The following is a 17442-nucleotide window of genomic DNA, read 5'->3' on the forward strand; positions in this document are numbered from 1 at the left end:
ATGACATCACCGCTCTAGTACTTGATAAAGCTAAAACGAACTCTCAAATTATTATCCTCGGTGATCTCAATCTAGGTTATCAAGACCCCAATGACCCGGCGGCACTCGATCTTGCGAACACCTTAACAGATCTAGGTTTCTCCCACCACATACAGGAACCGACCCACAACAAAGGGCGAGCACTAGACTGGCTCAGTGACACCAACTGCAACATCCGCCTACTCTCCAGTGCTCCCTGCGTTTGGTCGGAACATCACATTATCACCTTCAGCATCGAAGCAGCCACATCCCCAGCGCCTCCTGTCGCCCCAGCCATCCTCACCAGAAACAAAAAGAACATAACTACTGAAAAGTTACTCCCTCTCATCCTCCCTACGCTCAATAATGCCTCTGAATCCTGTTCTGACCCCACTTTCCTAGCCAACATCTACAACCAGTCAGTTCTCTCAGCCATAAACTCCATCGCCCCACTCAAACTCAGGAGCCCCAAACAACACGCGCACCTCAACTCGTGGTTTACACTGCAGCTCAGAGTGCTACCAAAGAGAAATGTAATGCAGAGGCGCGTTGGAAAAGCCACCCTTCTGACACACACAAGGACAGCCTTCTTTTAGCCACCCTTAATTACAAAGAAGCTCTTCTGCAGGCCAAAAAGGACTCTTACAACAACCGTATCGCTTCTGCACAATCAAACACCAAGGAATTATTCAAAATCCTTAAGGAACTAGTCACCTGTAGCCGCCCCAGACTCCTGTCCCAAAGACAGCAACTGGTGCACTAACATCCAGTCAGCACTCCTGGGTAAAATTGCCACCCTTCAAACAAAAATTAGTGATAAACAAAAGTCACTACAGTCGGACCAATCACTGCTCACAGACACACTTAGCTCCCAACACCAAGCCAACCTATCCTTTAAGCCATTCGCCTTCTCCCCTCTCACCATCCCTGAAGTAGAAGGAATCATAAACAACCTCAAACCGTCCAATTGCCAAGGCGACCCCTGCCAGCTTCTATCATCAAGGAAGCCTCGCACCACCTTGCCCCATTCATCACATCTTTCATAAACGCCTCCTTCAAAACGGGTATAGTCCCTGACAACCTTAAGGATGCCTGGGTAATCCCTTTACTTAAAAAACCTTCCCTTGACCCTAACATCCCAACTAACTTCAGACCATCACCACGGTCCCGTTCCTGCTTAAGATTCTTGATCGCGCAGCCTACCTGCAGATCCAAGACTACCTCGAATCCAACAAACTTCTGGGGCTAAGACAATCAGGTTTCTGCCTTAAACACGGCACAGAATCAGCCCTGATTGATCTGAAAACCCAGATGGAGACACTAAAGGATCACGGGAAGCTTGCTCTACTCCTCCTCCTCGACCTCTCTGCGGCATTTGATCTGGTCAACCACCAAATACTCTGCCAACATCTCAAATCGGCTGCATACTTTTCCGACTCTGCTAATGCCTGGGTCCATTCGTTCCTAAGTAACAGATCTATGCGGTTATTTTCACCTTCAGCATCGGCCAACCTCTCTCCTATTCTCTGTGGCATTCCCCAAGTCTCTTGTGTGTCGCCCACACTGTACAATGTATTCACTAAGCCCCTTTTCGATGTGCTTGACTATCTGGGTGTATCCTACACTAACTACGCGGATAACACCCAGATACTCATCCCCATCACTGGTGACTGCACAGCCGACACCAAAGCTTTGAATGATGTCTACTTGGTCATCCAGTCCTGGATGGCTCAACACGAACTATGCCTTAACGACGATAAGACAGAGCTCCTACTACTAGGATCCACTCATCGCCTTAACAAACTAAACCAAGCCTACAAGGCCTTCACTATCGACGGCAATGTCATCAAAGTTACCAAAGACACCAAAACATTAGGCGTCTACTTAGACTCCACATTATCCATGAACAGACAAACAAATGCTGTTAGGTCGAGCTCGGCCTACACATGCAAACATATCACCGCCTGCAGACCTTTTCTGAACACTCACAATTGCACTACTCTGGCCAGAACTCTTATCTTGTCCAAAATAGACTATAGTAGTGCCATATACCTAGGGACCAGCCAGTCTAACCTTAACAAACTACAAACTATTCAAAATAATGCCATAAGGGCAGCCCTCAATATTCCCAGACGGTCCCATATCTCCACTTTCAGATCTGACCTACGCTGGCTCCCGGTAAATCATAGAATTGCCTTGAAAACGCTAGCCCTGACCCACAAATGTCTGAACAACGATGCCCCACCCTACCTCTCATCTCGCCTTACACTTCATTCCTCCTCCCGTCCTATCAGATCAGCCCAAACTCACAGCCTTACTCTGCCCAGATTCAAACTCCAAAAAGCGGGTGGCGTGAGCTTCCCCGTCCTAGCGTCCAAACTGTGGAACACTCTGCCAACCCACATAAGAACTGAACCATCCTTTCTAATGTTCAAAAACAAAGCCAAAGCTTAGCTGTTCACCCAGAAAGCATAAGGTCCCACGCCAGCCTGTTCCTTATCTGTATATATCTCATCCCACGCCAGCCTGTTCCTTATCTGTATATATCTCATCCCACGCCAGCCTGTTCCTTATCTGTATATATCTCATCCCACGCCAGCCTGTTCCTTATCTGTATATATCTCATCCCACGCCAGCCTGTTCCTTATCTGTATATATCTCATCCCACGCCAGCCTGTTCCTTATCTGTATATATCTCATCCCACGCCAGCCTGTTCCTTATCTGTATATATCTCATCCCACGCCAGCCTGTTCCTTATCTGTATATATCTCATCCCACGCCAGCCTGTTCCTTATCTGTATATATCTCATCCCACGCCAGCCTGTTCCTTATCTGTATATATCTCATCCCACGCCAGCCTGTTCCTTATCTGTATATATCGCATTTGTGTATATTTTCTATGTATGTATATTTGCCATGTATAATTTGTATCCTGCTCTTGCACTACTTGTAAATATAGCCCTGTGTATATTGCTGTAACCTGTACTCATGATTATGCGCCCTGTTTCCCACGGGCCTGGTGCGCTTTACAAATAAATCAAACTTCAAACCTCTCCTTAACAATAGGCAACAGGCAGCGATCAAAGGTAGGTGGCCGTAGGGTATCGCTACAAAATATCACAGACCGTTACTGCGAGGTAGAAAACCTATAACTTAAAACAACAAATTGAGATGAATAAATAAATGGGGGGGTTGGGGTATTTATTAAAATGGGGTGGCCGTAGGGTATTGCCACAAAATATCGCAGACCGTTAGTGCGAGGTGGAAAACCTTGAATTTAAAACAAAACATTTAGATGAATAAATAGATGGGGGGTTGGGTTGGGGTATTTATTAAAGTGGGGGAAGTGGAGGGGACTGCGGGGGTGTTCCCCACATGTAATTTAGCTAAAATGTGTTGTTTAAAATTCGAGGTTTTCTACCCCGCAGTAAAAGATTCCATATTTTCACCTCAATACGGCTTTCATAGTTGTAAGCAAAACACATTCCTGTGAGTGAAACATTAAAGGACAACTATCCTAATAGTTTTTTCAATTCAAAATAAAGTAGGGCACCTTACCCGACTGCGGCCACAGATTAAAGGCTCCACTTATGCTGCAGAAGGCGATCGAGTATAGAATTTAAATAAAAGGCATTGTCACACAGTTGTAGTACACGTTATTGTTCGCTAACTAGCTAATATCTCTGAGTCACGCTATATTGTGATGAAAAACCTCATGTGTTCCCCTTAAACTCTCTGTAAATGCTTAAGGTCCTTATCCATTTTCCCACTTAAGGAGCCATTGGTAAAACCATAGTTATAGAGCAGTGAAGGACTCTAGAAAGCTTCTGTAAGAGTTATTCATTGTGCAAATAGGCTAGAAGATTTATAAGTGATTGCATAATACAAGTGTTGCAAAAAAAATGTTATGTGTATGAATTGGAAATGCCATTGACTTGTTGATTTGTAACATTTTAAAGGCATTTCAATAGAGAACTCTTATGGTATCAAATGTTACATGGAAATGGAACGGCACTAAAAATCAGATTAATAGCGTTCTTGAAAAATGTGTGTGATTTATCATAAGGAGGAATCAGAAGATAAATATAGTACATTGAGATTATGGTTTAATACTCATTTTATATGATGGTATTTTATACTAGTTTTATAGTATTTTAATTGGATTTTAAAGAATTCTTAGTTTTTGAGATGTAAAGTGTTCATCCTTAGTTTCTGTAATTATTTAGCAGTTGGAGTATGTCGATGTATTTGCTTATTTTGTTTTGAAATTGAAGTAGTAGGGTTGTTAGTAATGTTGAAAATCTTGTTTAGAATGAAATGTTTTTCTATAAATTGTATAAGAAAAAAGTTTAATTCAGAATTTATTTCTTTTCTGTTTGTATTTTTGCTAAAGTTTTCATAAACTATAAGCAAAATAAATAAATTTGAAGGCATTTCACTGGATAGAGAAAGCATTTTATAATGTGACTTAAACCTCCCTTCTGTTTTTAGGTTCCTCTTGGATCTGGAACAGAGGATGGAGAAAAACATTGTGATCTCCAATGTCTGTGACATCGTCCATTACCATGCAACCAATCACTTTTCAGTTTACATCACGTACGTCTGCAACCAGACCTACCAGGAGAGAACATACAGGAAGTTGCTGTGAGTGTCTTCATTAATGGTGTGCATTGTCATACGTGACATAAGCTTGGACCTCAGAATATCCTGGTTCTCAATGTACTTTGAAGTCCTATCTCGGCTATTCCTTTCCTCACCCTCTTCCTTACTCTTATCCTTCTGTCTCTTTATTCCCTTCTTTCCCTTTCCTTTTAATGGTTCTGTCTTTCTTGCAGCATTTCCTTCCCTCTTTCATTGTTTCTTTATCTCTTTGTACATTTCTATTTGTCTCTTCCTCTCCCTGTCTTTGTCTCTAGTTTTGCTCACCCTTCATGGAATCTTCTCGTGGGAATTCACACAATTGACCATCTCTAGACTTGTCTTTTATTTTCTATTAATAATTTTTGTTCATATCATACACAAATGCATTATAATTCAACAAGAAGACAATAACAATGAACCAACATAACATATAATCCAAAAGTATAATCGAGACTTCTGTCTTGAAGACTACGAGAGGCTTGTCGTAGTGGTGCACACCTGCGCACACTTCATCGGGTAGATTTTCTTTTCCATCACAGAAGAATATGTGTTTTGTTGAGTTTGTCTCTGCTTGGAGTTTCCATGAGCCTCAAAACATTCTCTTTTCTCTATATATTTGGTACAATCTGCCTTGAAGCATTCTGAAAAACTTACAATGTTCATGTCATTGGCCATATTAGTGGGCTGGGCTGTGGGGATTCTTCAGGATGTGTTTTTTCATTATTATTAGAGTATTTATTGAGTGCGGAAAAAGATTCAGAATCAACAGAGCGCTTTACAATCATATAGAGAAGAACACAGTGGGGGAAGCGGAGAACAAGGGATCGGGGAGCTAACAAGGAGGAAAGGGCAGGGAGGGCAATTTGGCAGCAAGGTATATACAAGGAACCAGGGAAGGAACCAGTGGAGAGCAGATCACCCAATCTCAGGCAGGAGGATGTGCTGATGTAGTGATATTTGTTGGTGGCAAAGTTTCCTTAAAACCCAATGGACGGTTTGGTGGTGGGACGCCATCTCAACACTGAAGCAGTTCCTAATGTGTGGACCTGCATTGCTTATATATGTAATGTTTCATGCAATGATGACGGTGGTAGCATATCCTGGAATGTGTAAAAAGGTGTAGTTGTTACGAATATGAGTGAGGGAAAACCTCTTTAGGGAAGTGCAAAATTCTACTTCACAAGATTGGCTCACAGTCTGCCACATTTTGGTCCCTAATATTTCAATATGCTAACACTGCCTCAAGAACAGTGAGCACCATCAGCACTCCACAAGGCACAGTCACTCCCTCAGCCCACCCTGTGGCTAAATCACATCATCATGTGCAGTGTCCTCCATTGGGTGCAGTCACAGTATTTGGGAGAATTGTAGAGTAATGCCTGAGCATGCATCTCACCCTTTCTAGTGCAATACAGTGTCTGTAATCCGAGCAGTGGGAAAAGGTGCTGTATATGACAGCTAACTGAAACATTCAAACAGGTAAGGGGTGAGGCATGAGTGGGTCCAGGCACCCTTGTGTTGCAGCCTCTGTTAACAACCCGATCCATCTTCTCTGTTGAGTGGCTCAGGGTGTCCCACAAATGGGCGAGGGATGGGAAGGGTGTGTTGCTGCCCTGCTCTTACAGACAATTTGATGGTGTTACGAATGACGACAGGGTCAATAAAGAAGCCTATTAATATTATTTGAGCATCTCAGTTTAATAAAATGCTTGGTGTATGTATACTCAAGGGGAGTAAGTGTATGGTGGGTGGGTACCCGAGCTAAACCAAAAATCTACTTTATACAGGCAGCCTCCCACTTTTAAGTAGGTACCTATTAAGTATTTAGAGGTGAGATTTTCAAGCTCCTTTTCAATAGGCCAGCAAATTGAGAAACCTGGGGCACTTGCAAAATCCTCAGGCATTTTTCTGTTATTTAATCATCGCTTCGGGGAAGCATGCGCTGGGAGGTCCTGCAAGTTTAACATAGGAGTCCATGGTGGAAGCACTTTGGGGTGTGGAACTGGGTGGTTACAGCGCTGTCTTCTTGCACACCACAGAAGAAACCCAGTTCGAATCCCCATATTTCCCTGCCTGTGAGATAACGGCTGTGAATGAGCAGATCCGCCTGTAACCATTAGTATTTTCGTGAAGACTGTGTCTCACACCCCGGGCAGTGTTGTATCAGAGCTTGACTTGCGATCACCAGTATAAAGAAAGATGGGTAGCCTGGATTGCTTGTGTGAAAACCTCACCCCAGATGATTTTGTCAGAGATTTGGGATATCCTGAATTGTTTACATAAAGACAACCTGAGGGCAGTTCAACTCAGTATGATAATCATTGTGTGGGAGTGCTGACCTGCAGTTAATCCAGCGTCTTCCAGGTGATAGTACAATTTGTAAGAATCTATATGGATGTGAAGGTTATCTTTCTAAGATTGCCCCTGCGACACTGAGGAATATTTACACAACGTGTTCATGGACTAGCTGCCACTGGTTGTACTTACACAAGGTAGCAGGGCAAGGACTCTGCAGCGGCATCTACCATTTCTAGATGGCTGCAGAGTCCCTGACTCCTTTTTTTCTTGTCCCCTCACCTCTGAGATAAGAAGGTACTGTCTTTAAGCAATGTAGTCAGAGCAGAAGATCTAGCTGTGGGACTGGCAGTCTCCAAGTACAGGAGTGTGGCATGTAAGCTACGGTGTTGCTGCAGTATTGCATTGCATCATATTCTGCAGTCATGAATTTAGGTGTGAAAAACAACATCTAACAGCCTGTTCTATATATGGGTCAGCCATTGGCTGTGTTTTTGTTGTTGTTGTTGGTGGGTCCTGTTAATTGTTTCTCTGGGGGATATGTGCTAAGTGGCAGAGGGTTATATTTCTATTTCTTTGACCTGTGGTGTGGCATCGTTGGATCTATTGGTCATAGTGCCTGGATTGTGGTACCCATTCCTGACCCCAGAGGGCAGTGTAGTACTCTGGAATTATGCGACCTGGGAGGTCCCTGTGGCGAGTGACGGGACGGAGAACCAATGACAGATGTGAAACTGACAGGATTTTGGCAGTTGGGGCTCACAGCTAGGTACCTGAGAAGAGTTGGTGATGGGAGCCAGATAAGGGGTAGTGAAATATGTCCACGGACTAGTAAAAAACCCACAGCTGCCCTCAACCGGCGGTGGGAAGGGAGCCCCCGATTTGCAATGCAGAACAATTTTCTGAATTGCATGGCTTGGAGATTTTCGGCTATGCCTATCAAGAGGGTGACTGAGGGTCTTAGTTCCTTTCTAGCCCCTAGCAAAGTTATGGCCCCAATGAGCTGAAAAGGAATATTTAGCAGACGTATTGCAGGAATTACTTAAAGAAGGGTAGTAGAATTACTTGGGGTTTATGCCTCAGTAAGCCTCTCATGCCTATAGGTAAGGAAGCTTAGCTAGTGGATGTCCGTGGAGTGTGTAAAGGTCACCTTATTGGGGTTCCATGTGACAGGGCAAGGGCACTGCAGCGCTGGATAAATGAAACCCTGTTCTTATTCATTTATTGAATGTATTTATTCTTTATCACCAGTTAAGCCTTGGACCTTAAGGAGGGTTTATCCCCAATGTTCAATTGACATACACCCCTCTCCCCAACAAGGTTTAGCTTAAAGTATTCAACATTCCTTGGCGATACTGGGTGGACATGTCTGCAGATTCCTAGTCATTCTGTGGGCATCTCCTCATAGAAGGTGCACCGTTTTGCAATCTCAAAGCGCTTCGGGAGGGGCGTCATTGGTCGCAACAGGGGGTGAGTAGTTAAGGTGGATTTGCCTGAATTGTCTGCCACATTTCAAGGATTTTGTTGTGTTAACTTTTCACCTTAACCTCTTTTTAACTAAGGTTGTTTCACTGAACCTGAAAGGTTTTGTTGCAATGTATTGTTCATATTAACTGTTTTGAAACTAAACGTTTGTTTTTTCAGTGACTTTCAAAGGTTTTGTTGCTATGTATTGTTCACATTAAATCTGATCACCTTAACTAAAGCTTTGTCACTGAATTTCAAGGGTTTTGTTATATTATAGTTTCTTTGGGGCCCACTAGCCATGGCGTTCAGCCATGGCCAGTGGCCAGTGGCCATTTTACGTGTTGCACCAATAAGTGTCTTTGTGGCCAATCGCCATAGCCTTTGGCCTTGGCCACTGTACATGTTTCACCAATAGGTTTCTTTAGAGCCCACTAGCCATGGCCTTCAGTCATGACAGGCAGGCACATCCTACGGCCATTACCACTTTATATGTTGCACCAATGCGTTTGTTTGGGGCACACTAGCCATGGCTTTTAGCCGTGGCAACTGCACATATTGCACCAATAAGTTTCTTTGGACCCACTAGCCATGGTCTTGTGCCTTGCCCACTGTCCGTGTTGCACCAATAGCTTCCTTTGGGGCCCCTTTCCGAGGCCTTCGGCCTTCACCACTGGCCATGACCGTCGGCCTTCGCCACTGTATATATTACACCACTAGCTTCATTTGAAGCCCACTAGACATGGCCTTCGGCTTTGGCAACTGCACATATTGCACCAATAGGTTTCTTTGGACCCAGTAGCCATGTCCTTTTGCCTTGGACACTGTCCATTTTGCACCAATGGCTTCCTTTTGGGGCCCACTTTCCATGGCCTTCAGCCTTTACCACTGGCCATGACCTTTGCCCGTGGCCACTGCACATGTTGCACCATGGTGCACTTGCACAATCCGTATGCACCGTGCCTGAAGATAGTCTGTCTTTTCTCCCTTGTCTTCACCCCTTAATTGCACTGGAAAAACTGCAGAATTGCTGTCAGGCCTATTTGCTGTATCTCAAACTGTTAAATGTATTTTACGCACTTACTCGGTCTGTGCAGACTGTTATCGTCCCAGAATTTCAAGGGCTCTGAGCGACTATTGTTTTTTACCCATGTTCCCACCCTGCTGACTGTACATGTTGGACCTATATGTTTCTTTGGGGCCCACAAGCCACAGCCTTTGGCATTGGCAACTGCACATGTTGCACCAATAGGTTTCGTTGGGGCCCACTAGCCATGGTCTTCATCTGTGGCTACTGTACATGTTGTGCCAATAGGTTTCTTTGAGGCTTAGTAGTCATGGCCTTCAGCCATGGGCAGCGACAACGGCCTTCAGCCTTGGCAACTGTCCTTGTGGCCCCAATATCATTCTTTGGGGCCCTCCAGACATGGCCTTCAGCCATGACCTTTGGCTGTGGCCACTGTCCATATTGCACCAATAGCATTCTTTGGGGCCTACTAGCCATGGCTGTCCGCTCTGGTGACTGTACATTTTGGACCAATTAGTTTCTTTCAGGCCTACTAGCCATAGCCTTTGGCCAAGGCTATTAGTCATAGCCTTTGGCCACTGTGCATGTTACAGCAATAGCTTTTTATTGGGCCCACTAGTCATGGCCTTTAGCCTTGACAAGTGGCCATGGCTTTCGACGGTGCCCACTGTACACATTGCACCAATACGTTTCCTTGGGGCCCACTAGCAATTGCCTTTGGCCATGCACAGTGGTCTTGGCCACTGTACATATTGCACCAATAGGTTTCTTTGCTAGCCATGACCACTACTTGCATCACACAATACATCACTGATATTAGTGGTTTGATTAATTAAATTTTGAAATATGAAAGTTCTGTTTTGTTACATAACATTATGCGTGTACTTCATACTTGCACAGTATATTGTATTCTGCCCTTGTTGCTTTAAATGTGGTGTACAGTGCACAATTGTAGATGCATACAGCGATGATTAAAATTAAGAGTAGTATATAAGCATTACATGCTTTGGAATGTAATATGTTATATTGGAATACAAATTCATAATTTATTTTCAAAAGAAATCACTAAAAATATTAGTAATACAGTTGCTTTGTCCATAATTAAATATTCTTTCTAATCTTCATTTTTTCTATAAATGTTATTATGTAGAATATGTAAATAATTTATTTTTGTATATTAACCACATTTTTAATTCTCAGATTCTATATCATTACAATGCACATGGGAACATACTTTATATTCTATGCGATTTCTTTTTTTAAAAAACATGTCCTTTAGAAAATGTGTTCATGTAATGTTATTACAGTAAGGAGAATTGTAAATTTAAATGTGTACATTTACTGTTTTCATAACACTATTAAACATGCTTCAACATATATTATATGTTTTATTTTACTTCTATATATACTTATTATATTTTGTTTGAAATACCAGAAATAGATTTACCTGAATCAGGTACTTTCCCTGCACTTAATTATTGTAATTGCTTACTAATACATGAAATTCAAACCATTTGTATAACGTTACATATTTTTATTTTAAATGTTATAAGTTGACAAGTACTACAATTGAATGCTCCACACAAAATCATATGATACTTATGTATCAGTGTGTGGTTCCATGTTATGTGGCTATTATTGTGAAGTGTAATAAAATAAAATAAAATATGTATCAGAACAAAGATATTCCAACCTATATGATAAATAATATCATATATGAATGATGTAATTGTTGATCTCAACAGTGATGTTTTGTATGATGCCATTAGTAAGACCATCAGTGATTTCATCAGTAATGCCATGTATGATGTAATTAGTGATATCACCAGTGATGTCCTGTTTGTGGGTGTACGATGCGCAACAGTGGCCGCATATTTAAAATGCACTTGCTTGAAATGCAAGTGCTGAATGTGAGGGTTTTATTGCGTTAAATCTGAGCAGCTTAACTCACTCTTAACTAATGAGTTGGCACTGAATTTCAAAGGTGTTGTAATACTATAGTTTCTTCAAGGCTCACTAGTGTAGGATGAGACCCCTAATGACCTCATCCCAAACCTAGGCCCACCACCCGAGGAACGAGTGCACATTTCGTACATAAAGCAACGTTAATTGTACAAAAATCCAGGTAGCATTGGATTGTCTGTGGAACCAAACTAACCCAAGTCTTAACAAACCACATCAGTTCACATCTTATATACATTTTTGCAAACGCTTAAAATACTTACGGAAACATTATTACAATCCATCCCCACATATGATTGGACAAAAATGTCTTCAAAGAAACCCCATCTTTTCTCAATTCCTATGTTTTCATTGGCCAGTTTTCCCTTAATTGTCATCTTCAGATCATATGTAGAACACACCTCTTCTTAGGATTTGTATGTGGTAGGCCATGACATCTACACGTAGTTAAACATTGGCATTGAAACATAATTACTAGCAATAACTGGGCTAAGCTCTTTAGCCTTACATTCTAATTTCCACATGGTCTGTGTAAATATTTCAAGCGATATAAGGAAGGGTAGCTAACTAATTTCTCTTTGATTTAGCGATACTATTTCATTCCCTTCTGTGGCTTGTCTCCTTACATTAGCACGCATCCAGCAAACCTTCTGCCTCTTTCTTAGAACCTGTCGTCCTGTCCATTTGTCACCCTGTCTCATCTGCGTGCACCCTGCCCTCTGTCCTTACCTAGTGTTCTCCCCTACCCCTTCCCACTCGCTCTCTCTTCTCACCTCTCCCTTCCTTCTCTATAGTGCTCTCTGTCTCCCCTATCATTTCTAATTGTTTCTCTATTGACTATCCTGCTCTCCTCACTAAATCTGGTAGGAAGAAGTTAAAAAGGACATCCTGGTCTCCAACCCAGGCCTCCCTATCGCTGACACCTATACCAGTGCCTCCTCCAGGCAAACTGTCACCGACATCCTCTTTGTCGTTCCCTCGCCAGATCTATGGACCCTACATATGGTCTCTGTGCTCTCGTCCTTCTCTTCCTCTCCCATTAATGGTGGCACTCGATAGGCCCCCCTGGCCTCCTTCCACTCCTCTAAGGTCATCATTAATGTTTATCTGAATGGTACCGTCCTGGTCCAAGGCCCGCAAGCCAATCTTCTCCTCTTTGATAGATGCTTCCCGCGCCTCATCAACTTCCTCTCCTCTCCTGCTGTCCCTTTTCTTCCCTCCAGGGCCTCCCCTGCTGTCTCCTCCTCAGCTACCTTGACCGCTCCTCCTTCCCTTTCTGCCCCCCCTCGGGCTTCTTCTACCCCTCCGCAGGGCATAACTCTGATTTGTACCCCTCCCCGGAAGTCTTTCAAGGGTGGCAACCTTCTCCATATTGCCACTCTTAATTATCGCTCAGCTGTCAAACACTCCTCTGACATCTGCCAACTTTTGGAGGAACTTGACCTTGACGTCCTCGGTCTCACCGAGACATGGTTCACGGCCAGCTCTGTCACAAGCTTTGATACTCTCCTCCCTGATGGCTACAAGATCCTCTCTGCGTCTAGGCCCAACCGTTCTGGAGGGGGTGTAGCCCTGATCTTCCCTGAGTGGATTCCTGCCTCTGTCATTCCTACGCAGGCCTACTCATCCTTCGAATGCCTCGTCTACAGGCTCTCTCTGTCTCCTTGCTATTCCCTTACTGTGGTTTCATCTATCGGCCACCTGGTCAGATTGCTTCCTTCCTCTCTGAGAGGTCAGACCTCTCCTCTTCCCTCCTGGTCCCGACGACTCAACTCCTCCTTCTTGGAGCTTCAACATCCACCTGGATGCTGCCTGCCCTTCCTCTGGGCTCTTTTGCGACCTTTGCGACTCTCTCACTCTCCATTCTCCCCTCTGGCCCGACTCACTCTGCAGGGATACGCTGGATGGTCTGATCTCCTCTGACCTTTCCCTTTCTATTCCTCTCACCACTCCTCTCTCCTGGAGTGATCACCTTCTCCTTTCCTCCCAGCTCACCCTCTCTACCCCCCAGGCCAAGCCGTCTCCATGATTGCCACCCACCTTCTTGGTCATCAGACCCATGAAGCGCGTGTCATTGGAGGCTTTTGCTGCCACTTTCTCTCCCCTCTCCCCATTTGGCTGACTCACACCCTGACACAGCCCTTTCTATGCTCCACTGTGCTATATCAGACACTCTTGATGTTCTTGCCCCTGTCATGAGGATCCGCCTGAAGCCGAAAGCCAAGTGCAACTCCTGGTACGACTCTGTCCTCGTCACCCTTAAGCGCAAGTGCAGGGTGTCTGAGAGGAAATGGCTTGCTTCATGTACATCCTCTGACAAACTGGCCTGCCGACTGCTCCAAAGGCAATACCGGCTCTCTGTTCACACTAAGAAGAGAGCCCACATCCAAGCTCTTGTCTCCGAGGCATCCAACAACTCGGCCGAACTTTTTAAAATCTGCAAGGAACTGGCCAATCCTGCCACAGTCTCTACCTCTCCTGTCCCTTCCCAGGCCCTCTGCATGGCCCTGGCTTCTCACTTCATCTCTAAAACTCAGGACATCTTGTCCTCTGTCCCCCTCTACTCCCTGCGCTTCCTCTGGCCCTTCTGCGGCCACCTCTCCTCCCTCCTTCTCTGCCTTTCCCCTGTTCTCCGCAGATGAGGTTTCTAGACAAGTCCGATCTATGAAAGTCTTGTCAAAACAGGTTCACCCCTGTTCCTCCTAAACCATCAAGGACCACATTGACTGCCTGGCTCCTGCCCTTGCTGATTTCTGTAACCACTCCTTCACCACTGGAGTCTTCCCCTCTCCCCTGAAGCACTCCCTTGTGCACCCTCTTCTTAAACGCTCTGCCGACCCTTCCTGCCCTGCTAACTATCGCCCAATCTCCATCACTCCTTTCCTGGGAAAACTCATGGAAAAGCTGGCCATCTCCCAGCTTAATCTTCACACTGAATCTGTTGGTTGTCTCCACGACCATCAGTCTGGCTTAAGGGCTGCCAGAAGCACGGAAACTGCTCTTCTGAACATCTGCAAAGACCTGCTCTCTAACCTTGATTCCAACACCCTTTGTTTTCTCACCTTACTTGATCTCTCGACTGCCTTCAACACGGTCAACCATGTCATCCTGCTCACCCGTCTCCGTGATAACTTGGGCATCACGGGTCAGGCCCTGGCGTGGCTGACTTCCTTTCTCTCCGATCGACCCTGCCAGGTCCAACTCGGGTCCTTCCTCTCTATCTCTACCTGTGGTGTTCCCCAGGGGTCTAACCTCTCTCCCTGGCTGTTCAACCAATACCTGGCACTTCTTGCCCACTGCATTGCTGCACTCTGCCCCAACTTTCAGCGCTATGCGGATGATACTCAGCAAATTTGCAGGCTACCCTCAGCCACTTCTTCTCTCTCTCTCCTCTCTGACTGCCTGTCCGCCATCCAGGAGTGTTGTGCCGCCAACTATCTTTGCCTGAATGCCAGCAAGACTGAGATTTTCCTCATCGGCACACCGACACCCTCCTTTCTCAACACTCTCTGGCAGGCCTCTCTTGGCCCTGTCCCTGCTCCCACCTGTGAGGCTAAAAACCTTGGGGTCATCTTCGACTCCACACTCTCCTTCTCTCCTCACATCTCTGATATCTCTAAGAAGTCACACTACAAGCTGCACCTCCTCAGAGGTATTCTACCTTTCCTATCCTTCCCCCAGAAGCTCACTGTCTCCAGAGCCCTGCTTCTCTCTCAGCTGGACTATTGCAACAGCCTCTTTCTAGATCTGCCTGCTTCTACCCTCCGCCCTCTTCAGTCATCCAGAACCGGACTGCAAGATTTGTCCTTGGCCTTAAGCCCAGGGATCGTATCTCTCCAGGACTGAAATCTCTGCACTGGCTCCCAGTGGCTGCAAGGATTAAGTTCAAAACCCTCTGCATCATCCACAAGGCCTTCTGGGGCCAGGGGCCTCAATACCTTCAACTCTCTCTTCCTAAATATCTCCCTTCTCGAGCTCTTCGCTCATCCACCTCCAACTCCCTAAGGGTCAGTCGCTTCTCTAAGCAACAAGTTGGTGGTAGATCTCTTTCTTCAGCTGGGGCTTCCATCTGGAACAGCCTCCCTGCCCCCCTGAAACTTGAGGAGAACCATCTCCGGTTCCGGAAGCACCTCAAAACCTTTCTCTTTGCTTCTGCTTTTTCTCCTCCTCTCCCCTGCTGATTTCCTGGCTTATACTGAAACTGCACTGGTCTACCTGGCCACCCTATGATCTCGGGCCCAGGCCCCCCCCTCACCATTCGCACACCTGCACTGCCCTCCTGGAAACCCCCGCACTTGGGGACTGTTCTCTGTATCCCTACAGTCCTACCACCAGCACTTGGCACCTGATGCCTGCACTTACCCTTCTCCCTTGCACTTGCCACCTGCTGGCCATACTTTACTTCGTTATTTATTCTATTAGCCCATGTATTGCACTGTCTCCTTCCCCCCCTGCACTTCCCCTTCCCATGCACTTGCGCGATCTGAATGACACTTGGCCTAGTAGGATCGTTGTCTGTCTTCCCTCTGTTCCCCCTCCCTTGCCTCATCGTGCCTTGAAACACTTGTGTATAGGCGCGTTATAAATGCCTTATCTTATATCATCATATATCATATATAGTCCACAGGTCTCTGTTCCATTGAAACTTTGCAATCTACAAAACTGCCACTTGGGTAGCCTTGGGCATTAGCTTACCCTGCACTTTACTGCTGACCAAAATAAATAACAAAAACCCTTTTGTCACGCTGTCGGGCACCAGGGGATTAGATCTACTATCTATGATTCTCATCAGACCATAAAACTCATGGCTTGTTCCTGGAGCTGGGCTGACCGTGAAGGTTGTGAAGTTACTTATTCACCCACCTCCTGACTTCTAAAACCTCACAGAACCAGTTTCAAAGTTCATTCTGCAAAAATGCCCCTGACTATTGTATTTCTGATTCATTTGTAAAAAGCCTACTATATCTAGATTCATGAATTCCCCATGTATTTATGTTAATGTGCATGTATGCTTTTACATTTGTTGGGTTTGACATTTTATCTTTCTATGTGCGTGCAAGCTAATATGTATCAATTCTAGACAACAGTAACACTAAAGTAACATATCTCATCCATAATTAACTACACTTCAATACATAGGAAATTGCAACATTTGCTGCCACTCCCAGTTATTAATACTGCATGCACAACATGAAACCCCCGTAATCTTGGGGACCTTTCCCGACCACCCCAACACTCCCCGCTTTAGTGCATACTTTAACTAACAAATGATGATCTTCTTCTTGGTGTACTTCCCTACAATCATTCCCCATACCTATCCCAATATGGACATACTCCTCCGCCAGACAACCCCAACTCATCCTCCCACCATTTTCGCAATCTACACACTGCTCCACACAAGCATGCCAATTTGGTTGGCCGGACACAAGACAACATCAGTTTGAGAACCTGTATAGGATGAAGCAGTGGTGGCCCTATGCTTGGACAGGGCTACAGTCATCATGGCCGCAGCTGTGAATACATGTGTGGAGCAACATCGTAAGAGCATTTGACAGGAACAGAAAATAATTAGAAAAAAGACAATTATAGGAGACAGAATCTTTGCAGCGAGGCTCAACCAAGAAGGTACCTAGGAGAACAGGGAGTTGATCCATGAATCGTTGGTGGTTGTAGCCTCAGTCTCCATGATCACTTTGTTTATGCAAGGCAGCAAAAGTTCACATGAGGGTACCATTCTCGGTATCATTGGGATGCAGAAATATGCAACAAGTACTCCCAATTTTCTGACATATTCCGTCCTCCCTAGCTCTGAGGAAATAGAGTATATACCAGTTTTGCTAAGTCATAAAGCCTGAGTGCCCGCAATTATTCCCTAATGACACTGAACGCTGACTCTGAAGTGTTCATGAAGATTAATAGTTCATACCTGGTCACCTGAAGCCATTTGGCATTAGCCACTGCTTGGATGCCAGGTACCACGAGGGAGGTGAAGGTCTTGGTGTGGCTAAACACCTGGTATCGATCAGGAATATCC

General features: G+C 44.9%; 1 protein-coding gene across 2 annotated transcripts in view; it reads left to right on the forward strand.

Moving 5' to 3' along the window:
- Positions 1-17442, forward strand: part of NGEF (neuronal guanine nucleotide exchange factor) — a 1047721-nt gene that overhangs the window by 828939 nt on the left and 201340 nt on the right. For both annotated transcript variants that reach the window (XM_069617894.1, XM_069617895.1), the window contains one exon: positions 4511-4663. In XM_069617894.1, the coding sequence (XP_069473995.1) occupies positions 4511-4663 (153 nt within the window). The remainder of the gene's footprint in view (positions 1-4510; positions 4664-17442) is intronic.

This window comes from Ambystoma mexicanum, chromosome 10 (assembly GCF_040938575.1).
Source record: "Ambystoma mexicanum isolate Mex_15411 chromosome 10, UKY_AmexF1_1, whole genome shotgun sequence".
In the NCBI taxonomy this organism is placed as follows: Eukaryota; Metazoa; Chordata; class Amphibia; order Caudata; family Ambystomatidae; genus Ambystoma; species Ambystoma mexicanum.